The sequence below is a fragment of the Anthonomus grandis genome, chromosome 5 (genome assembly GCF_022605725.1).
Source record: "Anthonomus grandis grandis chromosome 5, icAntGran1.3, whole genome shotgun sequence".
Taxonomy (NCBI): Eukaryota; Metazoa; Arthropoda; class Insecta; order Coleoptera; family Curculionidae; genus Anthonomus; species Anthonomus grandis.
In genome coordinates, this window is record NC_065550.1 from 613,839 (window position 1) to 630,564 (window position 16,726).

Consider the following 16,726-nt stretch of genomic DNA (forward strand, 5'->3'; position numbering starts at 1 on the left):
GTGTTTACGCAATATATTCACATTCGAGAATGCATTTAATTGGTGCCAGTCACTGTTTAAAACTAACCTGCAAAAAAATAGTTAGTAATATTCATAAATTGTAAGACACTTGATGGAGTGAAAAATCCCATTTTTGCTTTAAAAATAGACTATTTTATTATTGTAAACATAAAAATGGATTAAGTTTTTGAAATTGAAGCCAAAATTAATCTTGTAAAGTCACCTCATTTATGACAACCTTGACAAAGTTAATAATTTAAAAATATCACTTCGGACGTAAGATTTCTCGCTCATTTCGATGTCAATATAAAAACGATTTCTTATTAAAAAATTATCGACCTTAAAGGTTGATATATAGTAAGATTTCAGTCACTTTTGCGATTGGTTGAATTAATCAAGACACCTGCAGCCTTGTTCACTTTAAAATATCTACAAAATTTGAAATAGCTGACACTTCAGAAATTGACCTTGAATTGACTTTGTTAATGTCGTCACAAAAATTTAAAAACTTAATAATAAATTTTTGTGACTTACGAATCCAGTGTTAAACAGGGATCCCCGTTTAAAAAAAATATACTTCACTTTTAAACTTGACCGAAAGGTGATCGATCATAATTAACTTGTGTTTTAATTATTTTTTTGCACGTTAAGTATTTTGAGAGAAATCGGGGTTCATAAATTAAAATGATCGCCCTGTACAATAATTGAAATTAGGGTTTCTACATTTTTTTCATTTTGATAATTACTGTAAAAGTCTTAAATCTTAAGGCTTGGACATTATATAGGGTGTTGCATTAAATCAAAAATCAAAATCAAAACTTTTATTATCAAAAAAAATAGACATTAAATGTATGGATTTCGTCATAGTTTTACATGTTATAATCTTGGCCAAAAACAAATATAACTAAAATTTAAAAATATCCACCTATACTATATTACTAAAATAGTCAAAAGTAAAGTGACATTACATCGTTAAAAAAGTTATAATACTTAACTGCCTAATCGGCTAGATAGCTATCAACATCATAAAAACATTTATTGGTTACTCTTAATACACATTTTTTAGTAATAAGTAGCTTGCTATGAGGCATGGACAAGTCATTTCCAGAACGAGTTAGGTGGTAATTATGAAAACTACCAGTAAAAGAATTAAAATTTTTAAAAACATATAAGCAAACGTCAAAATTCTACAGGGTCCTGCAACAGTGCGTCGGTCTTCCATAAAGCCTAAAAAAATTAAGTTAAAAATTTCTAACCTCTTAAAAAAATGTTGGGTCCTGATTATAGCGCATATCTGGAAAATATTTTGAAGTATATTGGGTGCTTCAAAAAAGTAGGGCGATATAAGCAGCATTTTTTTTAATGGAATGCCATTCTTTTTATTTTATTTTTAAGGCCGACTTAGGATACCTAGTATACGCGCTAAATATGGCTGCTTTGTCATGCGCAGTTTGACTGCAATAATTTTTTTTATAAAAAAAATCTATAAATCATTACATCATTTAATTGCATCTTGATACTAGAAATGTTAATTCAATGTCAATATTGGATTTAATTGGGATTCTAGAAGAACGGAGAATTACTTTGACTTAAATTGTTTCCTTCTGTCAAATACAGGGTGTTCGTAGTTAGCAATCATATTTTACGAATTTCAAAGCTCTATTTCTCGCCTTTTTTAAATGGAACACCCTATATATTTTTTATCCATTTAATGAAGATTTAATACATGACCATTTTTTATTATGTAAACATATTAGCTATCTTTAGTCCTTTTTAAAATATTCACGATAATTATCCGTAGATAATAAAATGTTTAAATAAGAACCAGGAAATCTGCATTCTTAACAAAATAGGTATTTTAATACCTTTTTTGTTGCCAAGCAAAATATTTCACCTGTTTCTCTAAATAATTTTTTCACATTTTGGTGAGAATATCATTTTTGTATGTGTATTATCAGCTTAAATATTCAGTTATTGGAATTATCGTAACTTTGTTTGTAAAAGAAATTTGGAGTTTTCTTTCCGAAATCTAATCTGAACGAAAATTGCATACTTATAAAATGCATTTTAGCAAAGACGAACCTGTTGACATGATATTTGTGTTGGGGGAATCTGAAAAGAATTGCCTCTTAGCCTCTCGAATGTATGGGGTGCGCTATCCTGATAGAAGATGTCCAGAAGAAAAATCTTTTAGAAGGTTACTAGCAAGATTTGTGGAGACAAGGAGTGTTTGTTACCCCAAGTAAGATAGAATGGGGCCTGTTACTAATCAGGAGCAAGAGTTAGATGTGTTATTAACGGTAACCGAAGATCGTCACCTAAGTCAGTCAAATATCGGAGCAGCAGTTGGAATAAGTGAAAGATCAGTGCAACAAATTTTAAAAAGAAATCATTTTCATCCATACTACATCCATGAAAATCAAGCACTTTTTGATAGGGATATACAAAACCGAGTTGAATTTTGTACTTGGAGCAGAAATAAATTACAAAAGGACCCCACGTTTTTTAATAATGTCCTATTTACGGATGAGGCAACATTTCATAAAAACGGATCACTAAATAGACATAACTTCTAATCATTATTATTCATCCGAAAACCCCCATTTTATGCGGCAGATCGACTACCAGCATAGGTGGTCATTAAATGTGTGGGGTGGAATTATTGGAAGCACCGTTATCGGTCCCTAATTTTTTAATGGTCATCTCAATGGAGAAATGTACCTTCAATTTTTACGAAATGAACTGCCTAGATTATTTGCAAATGTTCCATGTTCCATTAATTACTAGAAACCGAATGTGGTTTCAACAGGACGGAGCTCCTCCACATTTTTCTCGAAATGTCACTGAATATTTAAATGTAACCTTTGAAGAAAAATGAATTGGAAGGAATGGACCTATTAATTGGCCAGTCAGATCACCTGACCTAACAAAATTAGATTTTTTTTATGGGGTTTTGTAAAAGAAATTTTTTATAGTAGCAATCCACCTACAACGGCAGTAGATATGGAGCAGAGAATACGGGATGCGTTTGCTCAAGTAACTCCACAAATGCTACATGCAGTAGAAAGAAGTTTCCAGGAACGTATTAGTTTATGTTTTGAACAAAACGGAGGACGTATTGAACACTTAATGTAATAATAATAAAATGATAAATATTTTTAATATGCTTGTTTAATTATTATCGTGAATATTTTAAAAACGACTAAAGATAGCTAATATGTTTACATAATAAAAAATGTTCATGTATTAAATCTTCATTAAATGGATAAAAAATATACAGGGTGTTCCATTTAAAAAAAGCTAGAAATGGAGCTTTGAAATTCGTAAAATATGATTGCTTACTACGAACACACTGTATATGACAGAAGGAAACAATTTGAGTCAAAGTATTTCTCCATTCTTCTAGAATCCCAATTAAGTCCAATATTGACATTGAATTAACATTTCTAGTCAAACTGCGCATGACAAAGCAGCCATATTTAGCGCGTATACTAGGTAGCCTAAGGCGGTCTTAAAAATAAAATAAAAAGAATGACATTCCATTAAAAAAAAATGCTGCTTATATCGCTCTACTTTTTTGAAGCACCCTGTATACTTCAAAATATTTTCCAGATATGCGCTATCAGGTCCCAAAAATTTTTTAAGAGGTTAGAAATTTTTAACCTTATTTTTTTAGGCTTTATGGAAGACCGACGCACTGTTGCAGGACCCTGTATATTCCCTAAAAAGAGGTCTACAGGAGGGCATCGATGATAGTCCGGCAATACACCTAAGAATCTGTTTTTGGTTAATTAATACTCGACGTGCATCCGACGTACAGCCCCAGAGCTGAATACCCTACAAATATTTTAAAATATACAGGGTGCTTTAAAAAAAGTATAGCGATATAAGCGGCTTTTTATTTAAAATAGAGTGCCATTTTTTAATTTAATTTTTGAGACCACTTTAGGCTACTACTTTAGTATATGCGCTAAATAGGGCTACTTTGTCATGAGCAGTTTGACTGCAGTCATTTTTTTTACAAAAAAAAGGAAAAATCTTTACATTATTCAATTTCATCTTGACAATAGAAATGTAAATATTAGGTTAAATTCGGATTCTAAAAGAATGGAAGATTACTTTGACTTAAATGGGTTTTTTTCTGTCATGTAGAGCGTGTTAGAAATAATCATTCAAATTTTACAAATTTCAAAGCTTCATTTCTGATAGCTTTTCACAAATTTCAAAGCTTCATCTGGATAACGAGTAATATTAAACATCTAATTAAATTAAGAGACAAAGCTTGCAAAAAATATACTCGACAAAGAACTCTGGTGAATTTGACATATTACAGGCAATTAAAAATTATACTAAACACGCAATTAATCGCGAAAAAATTACTTTTTTCAAGCAAATGTCTATAGAAAGAGTTAAAGAATTTTGGAACAAAGCAAAAAAACTTAATTTTACCAAAAAAAAGATTGACTCTATTCCTGAAAATCTCAATTTACCCGAGGACTTAAATAATTTTTTTTCGAACACCGTGGGCCCTACTAATTCAACATCATTAGAAAAACTTAACTTTTATAATTCAAATACATTTAGTCACTTTGAGACGGAATTTAATATAAGTCTTATAACTGAAAATAAAACTGTCGATATTATAAATAAAATAGGGTCAAATGCAATAGATGGTGATGGAATTTCCATTAGAGATCTTAAACTATGTCTTCCGTTTTGTCTTAAGCCATTAGTCAATATTTTAAATTCCTGCATCTTAGAAAACCAATTCCCCGATTATTGGAAAAAAGCGATACTCATTCCCGTACCAAAAATACCTTGTCCAACAGATTATAAAGACATTAGGCCAATAAGTATTCTGCCTGTCATTTCAAAAATCTTAGAACGTCACCTATATAACGAAATAGCTGACTATGTTTATAATTTAAAAATTATTCCTGATTGCCAGTCAGGATTTCGTAAATCTTTTAGTACTATAACAAGTCTTATCAGTATTGTTAATGATATCAGGTTTAAAGAGGATTCAAAGGAAATAACTTGCCTAACTCTTTTAGATCTAAGTAAAGCATTTGATTCCATAGATCACCAAATGCTTTTGGCAAAACTGCACTATTATGGTTTTTCGGCAAATGCCATAAATTTTTTTAGCTCTTATCTTAAAGATCGGTTACATTGTGTCCGAACGGTGAATGATGGTGAATTTACATTTTCAAGGTTTTTGTCATTGAAAAAAGGGGTGCCTCAGGGTTCCATATTAGGCCCCTTACTTTTCTCTTTATATGTTGCGGACATGAATCAGTGCATCGAAAATTCTAAGCTGCACCAATTTGCTGACGACTCCGAAATTTATAATTCTTTTAAAATATCAGACGTTCAGGTGGCACAGAATAAAATTAACGCCGACTTAAATCAGATTGCTTTGTTTGCTGAAAACCATAACCTCAAACTAAATGCTTCAAAGTCAGGTGCAATGTTTTTTTCACAAAATAAAAGTCATCTTCTAGATTGCATGGAAAATTTTAAAGTTAATATTAATGGAACAGTTATACCAACCGTTGCGGAAAAACGTAATCTAGGGTTATATTTGATTCAAATCTCAGCTTTGCCTCTCATATTAAGAACAAAATTAAAATTGCTTACGGTCGTTTAAAGAACTTTTATCAATACAAAAATCAGTTACCATCAAATACCAAATATTTGCATTGCAATTCGCTTGTACTGTCTTTGGTGGATTATGCGGACATTGTGTATGGCGACTCACTAACCGTATCTCTGTCAAGGACGGTGCAAAAATTGCAAAACAGTTGTATGCGTTTTTCCTTTAATATATCGTATAGAGACCACATTACTCCTTATCTAAATTCACATTTTATATTAAATATGAGAAATAGAAGGAAGTGTCATATGTATAATTTAATTTACAAAATAATTAAATCAGGTCAGCCGCCATATTTAAGAGACTTATTTTTTCACCATGATTATATACACAATGTAAGAAACCCAAACTTGATTAGAATTCCATTTCATCGAACATCAGGTTTTAAAAAATCATTCCAGTATGTAGGCATTCATATGTGGAACAAGTTACCGGATTACATTAAAAATAGTTCACCAAAGAAATTTATTGCATATGTTAAAGAAATTCTTTTTAATTCTCAACTCACGTGGGCATTTTAACAAATTCACACCACCAAATTTTTATTAAAAATATAATTTAATTATTTTTATTTAATTGCAACCATATTATTTTTGAGTTCTTACTTTTTAAATCAACACTGGTCTTGTTGATCTTGCAGGCATAAAAATAAAATTTTAAATGGTTCATTTTGGAATATCTATTCATTTTTGCCCTGGTTTTCCAGCCTCGGCTCGTGTTTTTTGCCGCCCTTCCTCCTCTCTGTCTATTGCACAAATGGTACCTATATTAATGTAATTGATATAGTAAATTATTACACTATATTTTTTTTTATTTTTAGCTTTTATATGTTTTTAGGGTTTAATGACTTATTTTCTTAATAATTATAATTGGGAAAGTCTTTATTCTTCTTTTAGTTGTAATTAGGTTAGTATGTTTTAACGGTCTGAGCAGCACATGCGCGCTTGCTCGTGTATGTATTATCGGTTGTTTTTATAATCGCAGTTCGGTCCGCATTACTCTTAGCATTGTGTAAATTCTAGAATTTGAATTTCTCGCGTTTTTCAAACGGAACATCCTGTATATTTTTTATGCATTTATTGAAGAATTAATAAATGAACATTTTTTATCCGTTCATGATTTGTCATCTAAAAAACTGTGATCCTTAACGTTCATTTATATTTGACATAAATTTGTAGAGCTCTTGCCTTGAACTGCAATGCAAAATTCAATAACAAAGATGGCGCCGAGGCCGAGGACTGGAAAGGAGGACGACCCGTTCGGGTGGTTCGAAGTTACAAATCCGCTAAACATTCCGAATATGCACCGCAGGATGGTTATAGATACGACGGTCTGTATAAAGTGGTCAAATATTATCCCGAAAAAGGTAAATCCGGATTTATCGTGTGGAGATATTTGCTTAGAAGAGATGATCCTTGTGTTGCCCCATGGGAGAAGGGAGCCAAACAGTATGAAATGATAGTAAGTATCACATTTAATTCTATTTTACTAAACAAGTTAAATTCTAAGTACCTCTTTAAAAGGTTCTTATACAGGGTGTTTCATTAATATTGCGAAAAAATTCAGGGGGAGTTTCCTTGCTTAAAAATAATAAAAAAAGTCTCTATAAACCTATGTCCGCGAGTGCTTAATTTCTAAAATTCAGTACCACACTGTATTTTAGAAATTAAGTTTTATTTTTGTTTTTTTTTATAGTTTTGGTAGTTATTCAGATATTTAAACAAAAATTGGCATCTGGGGGTTTTTTGATATGTTAAATTCAAATTTAATGTTACGAGGATTCTCACTTTTAGAGGGCGCTACATACACCGTTTTAATACTTTAAACCGTGATAATTTTCTTATGGTTGCTTAAATATTTTTTTTACAAAAAAATTAATTTATGATCATTTTCACGTAAAAAAGATATCTTGGTCAAAATCGCTATGAGCCAGCGTTTTCGAGATTTTTGGAATTAAAATAATAAATGCATTACATTTTAACGTTTTAGATTCGAGATATCATTAGCTTTAAATATGGAATCTGAAGTTTTTATTCACTATTCAATGCTCTTTTGAAACTTCCAGATAAATGTAAATATTTTATTTTATATTTTTTTGTTACAATTTATTTTTTATTTAGTGAAAAAAAAATTACCCAAAGTGTAGGCTGTTCGAAAAATGGACGGAGATATTTCAATGGGTGATTCCTTGTAAAAAAATATGAGAAAAAGTTTCTATAAAAATGCATCCGGAAATGCACAATTTTCAAGATACAGGGTGATAAATTTTTTTTTATTTTATTTTTTTATTAATATAAAAAAATATTTACTCGATTCTTTTGAAATTGGGCGCTATTACTTGTTGTATTAAGAAACTAATTTAGCCCTAATTAGATTAAAATTATAAGAACTCAAACAAAGTTATTGTTTACTAATTCTAGCCTTTCAATGTTCTAAGAACTGTACATTTATTATTTATTATCGTCATAAATAAATGGTATACATTTACTACTTCTCAAAAAAGTTAATATGTCAAGATGTAAAAAATATGGGGGCTCATGAAAAATAATGTCGCCTGTAAATAACAAAAAACAATAAGGGAATGTTTTAATTCTAACATGTTTGTTTTAAATATTGAGGATTGTCCTAAAACTTGCTTGTCTACAGGGCGTATAGTTTGTATCATTGCCTACAGGATGTATAGTGTACATTATACAAAATATTAATAATGCTATTTTTCCAATTAATTTATAAATAAATTGCATCAATTTGTTTATAAGTTACGATTATTTTACATACAATTATTTTTTTCAGTATCCCGAAGGTTACCTCGAAATGGAAGAAGCTAAACGCAAAAAAGAAGAAATGGAAAACAAAACTCCGAAAAAAGGTCAGAAACGAAAGGCAAACTCCGACGTCATTGAAATGCTGACAAAAAAGAAAAAAAGTGAAGAATATGACCTTGACAAGGAAACGCTTACCGTTATAAATGCAGATAAAGTAAACGAGAAGCTTTGGAACGAGTGCAAAGAAATCGTTAAAGAAGGGAAGAAACAGTTTTTGGATAAGGTGGAGGAAACTTTTACCTGCATAATATGCATAACACTCGTATATAATCCCGTTACCTTAAAATGCAGCCACAACTTGTGTAAGGTAGGTATCCAGTATTATCTAATATCTAATTCGATAAATAAAGGGTATTTTATTAGGCGCTTCCCTTGTTAACGCTTTCCATTCTGTGCTCTTTAACAACAAGCTCTTCTTCTTCCATGTTTTTAAATATTGGAGTACTGGTTATAATTTTTTATATTATGCTTTTGTGTTTTTTATATTAACTTTAGGGTAAGGTTTCGATTCGTCAAGGCTTCTTTGGAAATGTAAGAAATGGTGGGATATATTATTGCCCTTCGTATTAATTGCGCCACACATTGTCACGAGCGTTCCTCTTTCATTTGAAGTTATTTGATCTACTTGCCATTGACCTTTCATTGCAATAATTTTTTCTACCTCCTGGACCGTCGTAAGTGCAGTTTTATCCTTGTTATAAATTTGATCTTTCCTAGATTTGTAAATGTTTATTATTTTCTGCATGTTAGAAAAAACTCTTGGACAACTGGGTTATTAAAAACCCATATAGCACGTCCCAAGGATGTAGCTTCTGCTGTTTTGATATAAAGGTTTTTTTTTATGCATAGCTCAAATTTAAAAAACAAAGCGCTATTGTAAAGAAAACTAAATGTCCTTTTAAAAGATGTATCACAACATATTCCTTCCCATTTAAAAAATAAGGGCGAATGTCGCCCCCGCTAAGGGGTTGAAGTTGTGGGGTTAAAAGTTTAAACAAAAAATCGTTTTTTTTTTAAATCAAAAATCGACGGGCGCAAACGTTTTTGTTTTGTAAATCAAGAACCTCTCTAACTATCCCTAAAACTATTAAACAATGGTATTATTTCAAAATTTTTGACAAGCTGTCATACTGCGAAAACTCAAGCTAGCAATTTCAAACTTGTCATTTGTAACTAGAATAAAAAGACCTTTAAAATAAGCTCTTGATCACTTGACCCTCACTCCCATTTAAGACTTTGAGGGTGGTTGCAACCCCCGCTAAGGGATTGATGTTAAGGGGTAGAAAGTATAACAAAAAATTGTACATCTAAAATCAAAAATCGACGGGTCCGAGCATTTTTCAAAATTTTTTAAAAGGGGCCCCAAACCTATCTGATCTGTTTTTAATGAGCCACCCTGTATAGTACGTTTCCTTTTATTTATCAAATGAAAGCACATTTACAAAAGGTTACATTACGGAAAAAAAAATTGTAATTTTTAAAGAAAATGTAAAGGGTTAATTTTAATTTCTCCCTGATCCTCTCTAGAATCTAGAACTTTAGAGTTGTTGGATCTATGGATATACAGTGCTTTCATTTCAAAACGATCCACCCTTAATAACTTTCTTCTTACTTCTCCTTACTATGATATATCGTGTGATACATCATAGTAAAGAGCGTCAAATTCTCTATTCAACGGTACCAAAAAAAATGAAATCGGTAAATGTGTAAGCAAATAGTTAGCGAAAATGTCTAGAAATAGTAAATATTTTATTTACGCCAAACTTTGGTATGTCAAATGGCTACCCCATACTGTGATACATTATTTTAAAGGGCATTCATTATGCTATCAATGGTTGTTAAAAAGAAATAAAATTGATTGACCAAAAAGCAATTAAAGTGTAAATCGGTAGGGTAGAAAAACAAGTTTAATTAGTTAAACACATTTATTTTATTAAATGTTCGAAATGCGCGCCGTTATTAGCAAGACAATAAAAAAACCTATTTTCAAACTCCTTACGAACATTGACAAGGGTCTGCCCGCTAATTTCTCTGCATTCTTGAAATATTCTATTTTTTAAATTCTCAATACTCTCAGGTGGGGTTTTATAAACTTTGCTTTTTAAGTAGCCCCAAAGAAAAAAATCTAGTGGGGTTAGGTCCGGAGACCGCGCAGGCCATTCGATTGCACCACGTCTGCCAATCCACTTTTCTCGAAAATTTTCATCAAGCCACTCTCGAACTACCAAAGTGTAGTGCGCGGGAGCCTTATCCTGCTGAAAATGTATATTATTTTTCATTCAATAATATAGCACCATGTTCATCTACTTGATTTTCCATAGTTTGGATGATGGAAAGGTTATTGAGGGGAGAAGGAAGGAAGAGAAGAAAGGATATTGCATTTTCTAAAAGGTATAAATAAATTTCGCCAGTCAAATTTTCTTCCAAAAAAAATTGCCCGATTATTTCATTCCCATAAATTCCTGCTCAAACATTAATTTTTTGGGGATATTGGGTATGGCCTTCCCGAAAAACATGCGGATTTTCATTATCCCAGTATCTACAGTTATGTCCCCAGGCCATTTAAAAAAAAGGTCGATTCGTCACTGAAGCAAATGTTCTTCAATAAATGGGGATCGTCGTCAATTCGCTGGCACATCACTTCACAAAATTGAATTCTCCTATCAAAATCATCTTCTCCGAGTTCATGAAGAATATGAATTTTATAAGGAAAGAACTTAGTTTTTTTTTTAACTTTATGTACAGAACCAGTGGAAATATTTGTTAGTTTTGCGGCCTTTGGTATAGACAAAGTTGGATCCATAGCAAATTGTCCTAGTACTTCAACTTGGCATGCTTCATCGACAACTCTATTTTCATATTTTTTCTTATTGCAAATCGATCCCGTCTCTTCAAATTTTCGTATCAATTCTAATACGTATTTATGGCTCACGTTTTTATCTTGATACCTTTCATTAAATGGGTTCTAGTCGACTTTAGGTATCTCCGAATGTTAACATTTTTGAATATGAAATAGTAAGCTAATCTTCTTTGGACTATTTTAAGCACAAAAAATTGGAGGATGAATAACATTTTCTTTAATAAAATAATAAAAACAAAAAAAAATTATGACAATGTGTACCTACGTACGATATAAACTCGTTTTCGAACATTCGCCGCAAGCGCTTCATGGTTTAGTGGTAATGAGAGTGAACTATGAGCCGAGTATTACTTTTTTTATTTTTTTGCCACTAAGAATTTTGTAGTTTTGGAAAAAGTATTTAATTTAAATGAAATTATACATAAAACATGACCAAAAAGACGAAATGGTTTATATAACATAAAAAAAATTATTTTACCTTTTCTTGTAATTAAGTCGCTTTATTTTCGTGTAAAAAAACATACCAAAGACACCCATAATGTATTATTTATTGTTTTGGTACTTTTTAAATTTCGATCCTAATTAAAAATAATATGAAATATAGGCATATTCTGTTTAAAATTAAGTCTAAAGAATATTAATTATTTTTCATACAATTCCCTTCCACCTTCCTTCATTATTCTTTTTTATTGACGTTTGACATAACGCCGCGAGGTGACAGCGTTGCCATACATGTTCTTTGATTTAAGAATTTTTTATTTCTTCTATATGAATGTTTTTAGTGTTTTGGGCTCGGTTGAATTGCATTGGGTTGATTTTGGGCCTGTGTGTTGGGTTGGGATGGGATGGGATGGGATGAGATGAGATGAGATGAGATGAGATGAGATGAGATGAGATGAGATGAGATGAGATGAGATGGGTTGGGTTGGGTTGGGTTGGGTTGGGGTGGATTGGGATAAATTGTTTTAAGTTAAGAGGTTGAGTGTGTGCTCGACATTTACGAGTCCTCTCTATATTTTTTCATATGAATAAAATCTCAAAATGTTAGAAAATATAGAGGCTACGAACATTTGCATAAGAGAATGAATTTTTTGCTTGTGTACAAATGTGTGTAAAAGCGAAACCCATTCACTATTATAGTGTAAAAATACTGCTATCATTTTGGCAGATAGATTTAGATGTCTTTCATGTTTTCTCTTAAATAAGATATGCTTTTTAGATGTGCTTGTTTCTTATTACATATATACACAATTTGGCAACTGCGAGATCATATGTCAAAAGTTTGACAATCTAATTATCAATAGCAACGAGTTTCGATCATCAAATAGAGTAGAGTAGACCTCTTTTTTGACATAATTTAATTTTATTTTTTAGCGTCTTATGTGAATAATCCGCAAATTTTTTTCTCTTAATCTATTCTTTTCAAAGTACTCTTTATGCTCAAATTTTAAAATATTGCAAAATCGGAGATACTTAAAGTCGACAAGACCCGGTATTGTAGTGTTTTTTTGTACCTATTAGGTAGGTTTCGCAAAAAATATAAGTGAAATAAATACACATACGAAGTTATAAGACTGCAAATATTTTTGCAAAAAATTTGAAGACACTCTCTTTTTTTCTCGCAAATAACGGTACACATTCTTTACTTAAAAAAATAAATAATTTGCTTCAACTAAATGTACTGTTTGTTACCACACATTTTAACTTCTAAATTGCTTGTATTTTTTTTTGATGATCTATTATAAAAAATGTAAGAATTTTAAAATGATGTAGCTACCACACTAAAAGTATTCATTTAAAATACCAAAGTTTGGCGTAAATAAAATATTCATTATTTCTAGACATTTTCGCAAACTATTTGCTTACACATTTACCGATTTCATTTTTTTTGGTACCGTTGAATAGAGAATTTGACGCTGCTTACTATGATGTATCACACGATGGGGGTTCCCATTTGACATATTAAAGTGAGGTTAGCTGGAGGTGAGGAGTTGATTGACAGAACTATATCTAACTTGACGTGTTTTTTTTTTTTAGGAAGAAAGTTAAGTTATTAAGGGTGGATCGTTCTGAAATGAAAGCACTGTATATGACCTCACTATCTTGGTTGGGCGAAAAATTGTGTTTTGAAAAATTAGGATGGTGTCCAAAAGCAAAATGTTGTGGTCTATTCACATATTCTGTTAAAAGTGACCTTACTGTTTTTCCAATATATGAGGCAGGACAGTCTGCACATTTTAGTTTATAGACACCACTTTTTTGATAAAGACGTATAGAATTTGTTTGTTATTTATGAGAGCCGAGCCAAGAGAGTTGGTATTCCTAAAATATACTTTAATATTCTTTTGACAATTATTTCTCAATATTCTGGAAATATGGTAAGAAAAAAGGCCTAGGAAAGGGACGGATACATATTTAAAATTAGGAAGGTCTAGAGAATGACCATTATAAGCTAGATTTTTATTGCCTTTTTGTTTTTGTTTTGGAAATTTGTTTGACAACAATGCGTGGCTCGTATCCATTATTAAACGCGATTTGCTTAATAATTTTTTATTGATAAAATCTGTTGAGGACATTGGAATATTAAGTAAGCGATTAACGTAACAATAAAAATGCCATTTTGTGTGATAGGGGATGTTTGTTTAGATTGAAAAAGCATAATGTGGTAAGTTCGAGTTGGTTTTCAAAATATTTTAAAGTAGTTGTGATATCTAAGAAATTGAGCCTATTATCAATTTCCGATTCCGGAAATTTTAGAGAATTAAGGATGTTTAAAGTATCGATGGGAGCTATTAAGAAACAATCATCCACGTACCTGTTTAAAATGTTATTTTCATTCAACAATATAAAAACGGAAGTTCTCTCTATATTATCTAAAAATAAGTCAGCCAAGAGTGGTGAAATTGGATTGCCCATGGCAAGTCCTATTGATTGCCTATAAAACTTATTATTAAAAATAAAAACTACTCTTGTTACAAGCAAAGTTTAAGAAGTAAAAGGATCTCAGGGTCCGGTAAAGTTAAAGGGACGTCTAAAAACCGTTTTTTTTTTTAATTTTTACATAGAATGTTGAGTGTGGTCAAAATATTGATAAAAAAGTGAGGATGATTAGAAAAAATACAAAACTTTGGAAATTATGAAGGTTTTTCTACATACGTTAAATACGTAATTATTGCCGACTTGCACAAAGTTTTTTAGCTCTTGATTTTGGTATAATTAAAAAATATATATATTGGGGCAATTTTGGAACTTTTTTGGGGGCTATTATTGTAAATTTACATAATCTTTTATCGCTTTTTACCCCTTTTAATTACATATTTTGTAATTTACACACAAGAAAAATAAAACAACAACCTTATTGACAAAAATGGCAATGGCTTCACTATGTCCCCAGTAGTATTTTTTGGTTTTGTCTGGAACACTTTTTAGTTAGATGGGTTGGCTGTGGACTCAATTTTAGATAATAAAGCCATAATATAGTTAGATTTTACATTATATGAACAAAGCACATTTATCAGGTGTTAAAAATTAGGTATTATTTATTTAAATTATTTGATATTTTATGTAATTTAATATATAATAAGTATAAATTTTGAAAAAAAAACATAATTAAAGATATTTAATTATTAATAGGTAAATAATTACGATGAGATTTAATGTACATGAACTTATAGTCAAAACAGGAATAAATAGGAATAAGGCATAGGAATTATACACGCACACGGGGCTGCCGCCCCGTGTGCATATTTTATGATTATATAAATAAACAAATACTTACCTATAATGAGACAGGACAGAAAATTACGATAATCGTACTATTACAGTAGCCACTCCCAATAAATAATATTTGTTGACGTAAGTGACATTTGACCGTCTTTTTTATTTATGAATAAATCCGTATTTACATATTTGATATTCCTGATTTGCGTATGGAAATTTGTATTTATGACCTAAGGAAGTGATGTAAATCCTTCTAAGTTACAGAATTTTGTTACTAAAGGCTTTAAATTTATAGCATTTTATTTATAATTAATAGCATATATAATGGTCAACGTGATGCCTAGTCGCAAATAGAGTGTAATTAAGCCGGGTGCAATTGTGAATTATACGTAAGTAGAAAATCCTTTATAATTTTTGAAATTTTGCATTTTTTTACTTCATCCTCACTTTTTTATCAATAAAATGTTCAAACTCAACATTCTATGTAAAAATTTTCAAAAAAAAATCGGTTCTTAGACGTCCCTTTAACTTTACCGGACCCGGATCTCAACAATATTATCAGCGTCCAATTTGTTTTTTATACAAAATCGGTTGAATTTTTAATACAATAAAAAAGTTTATTCTTTAAGCAAGAAGAGAGAATACTATTTAAGCAGGAGGAAAGTTTTGAAGCGTTGGGGTGAAACTAACGACAGGACCTTAGAACATTGAAAGTCTAGAATTAGTAAACAACAACTTTGTTTGAGTTCAACATGCGCAAAGGAGCGAGGGGTGTGTTTTGTTTATAAACATATTCATCGATTCTCTGCTGTCAAGTTTACACGCAATTTTTAAAGAGGAAATTTTCACCTATATATCAACACACATAATAATGTTAATTTAACTTATTGATGTAAGATTCTAAATAAAAGGTAGAAATAGATATATGTTATTCTAAGCACATTTTTCTCTAATATAGGGACATTATCTATATTTATTTAACTTTGAATGTTGGCTTTTTTATAGAGTGTCTTATCATATTTCATGAAAAAAAATGCTTCATATTTTATTAAAGAGGAATAGTATTGTTTTGTGTTCACCTGTTAAAATTCGTGACAAATTTTTATGATTATAAAGTGTGTTTTTTTTTTGTCATATCTACATAAGCATTTGGCATCATTGAATCAGAGATTTTGCAAGCAAACAAACTGCCCATAGCTCCACGGCAATGCTAATTCTAGCCTTTCATTGTACTAAGTACAGGACGAATAGGAATGTCAGGTTTATGGATTTTTGACAAACCAGAAAGTCTAGGAATGCAACGATTGCTCGGAATAAGTTTCTTTTCGCCCCAGTACTTTTTAATATTTAATTCACGTTTTTTAATTTATATTTTAGTTTAATTGATAAAAGAGGGAAGAGCATTATTAGATAAAATAGTTCGATAAAATTGTTGTCTTGTATGAAGTTTTCTACCTTTTGAAAATATGTTAGTTGATCCATAATAACTAAACAAGCACCTTTATCAGCATTGGAAATAACAAGATTGTTGTCTTTAATTTTTTTGTTTAAGTCAACGAGAACTTTTCTGATTTTTGGGGAATGCAAAGGGTTATTATGTTTATTAAGCTGTTGCTTGAGAACTTTATTATTAGTATACAATATATCTTGTTTACAAATTGAAGG

The 16,726-nt window shown here is 30.7% G+C and overlaps 1 protein-coding gene across 2 annotated transcripts in view; it reads left to right on the forward strand.

Annotated features, from left to right (window-relative positions):
* The window catches only part of LOC126736027 (E3 ubiquitin-protein ligase UHRF1-like), an 89,352-nt gene that overhangs the window by 65,315 nt on the left and 7,311 nt on the right, over positions 1–16,726 (forward strand). For both annotated transcript variants that reach the window (XM_050440217.1, XM_050440216.1), the window contains exons 9-10: positions 6,835–7,117; positions 8,450–8,788. In XM_050440217.1, the coding sequence (XP_050296174.1) occupies positions 6,835–7,117; positions 8,450–8,788 (622 nt within the window). The remainder of the gene's footprint in view (positions 1–6,834; positions 7,118–8,449; positions 8,789–16,726) is intronic.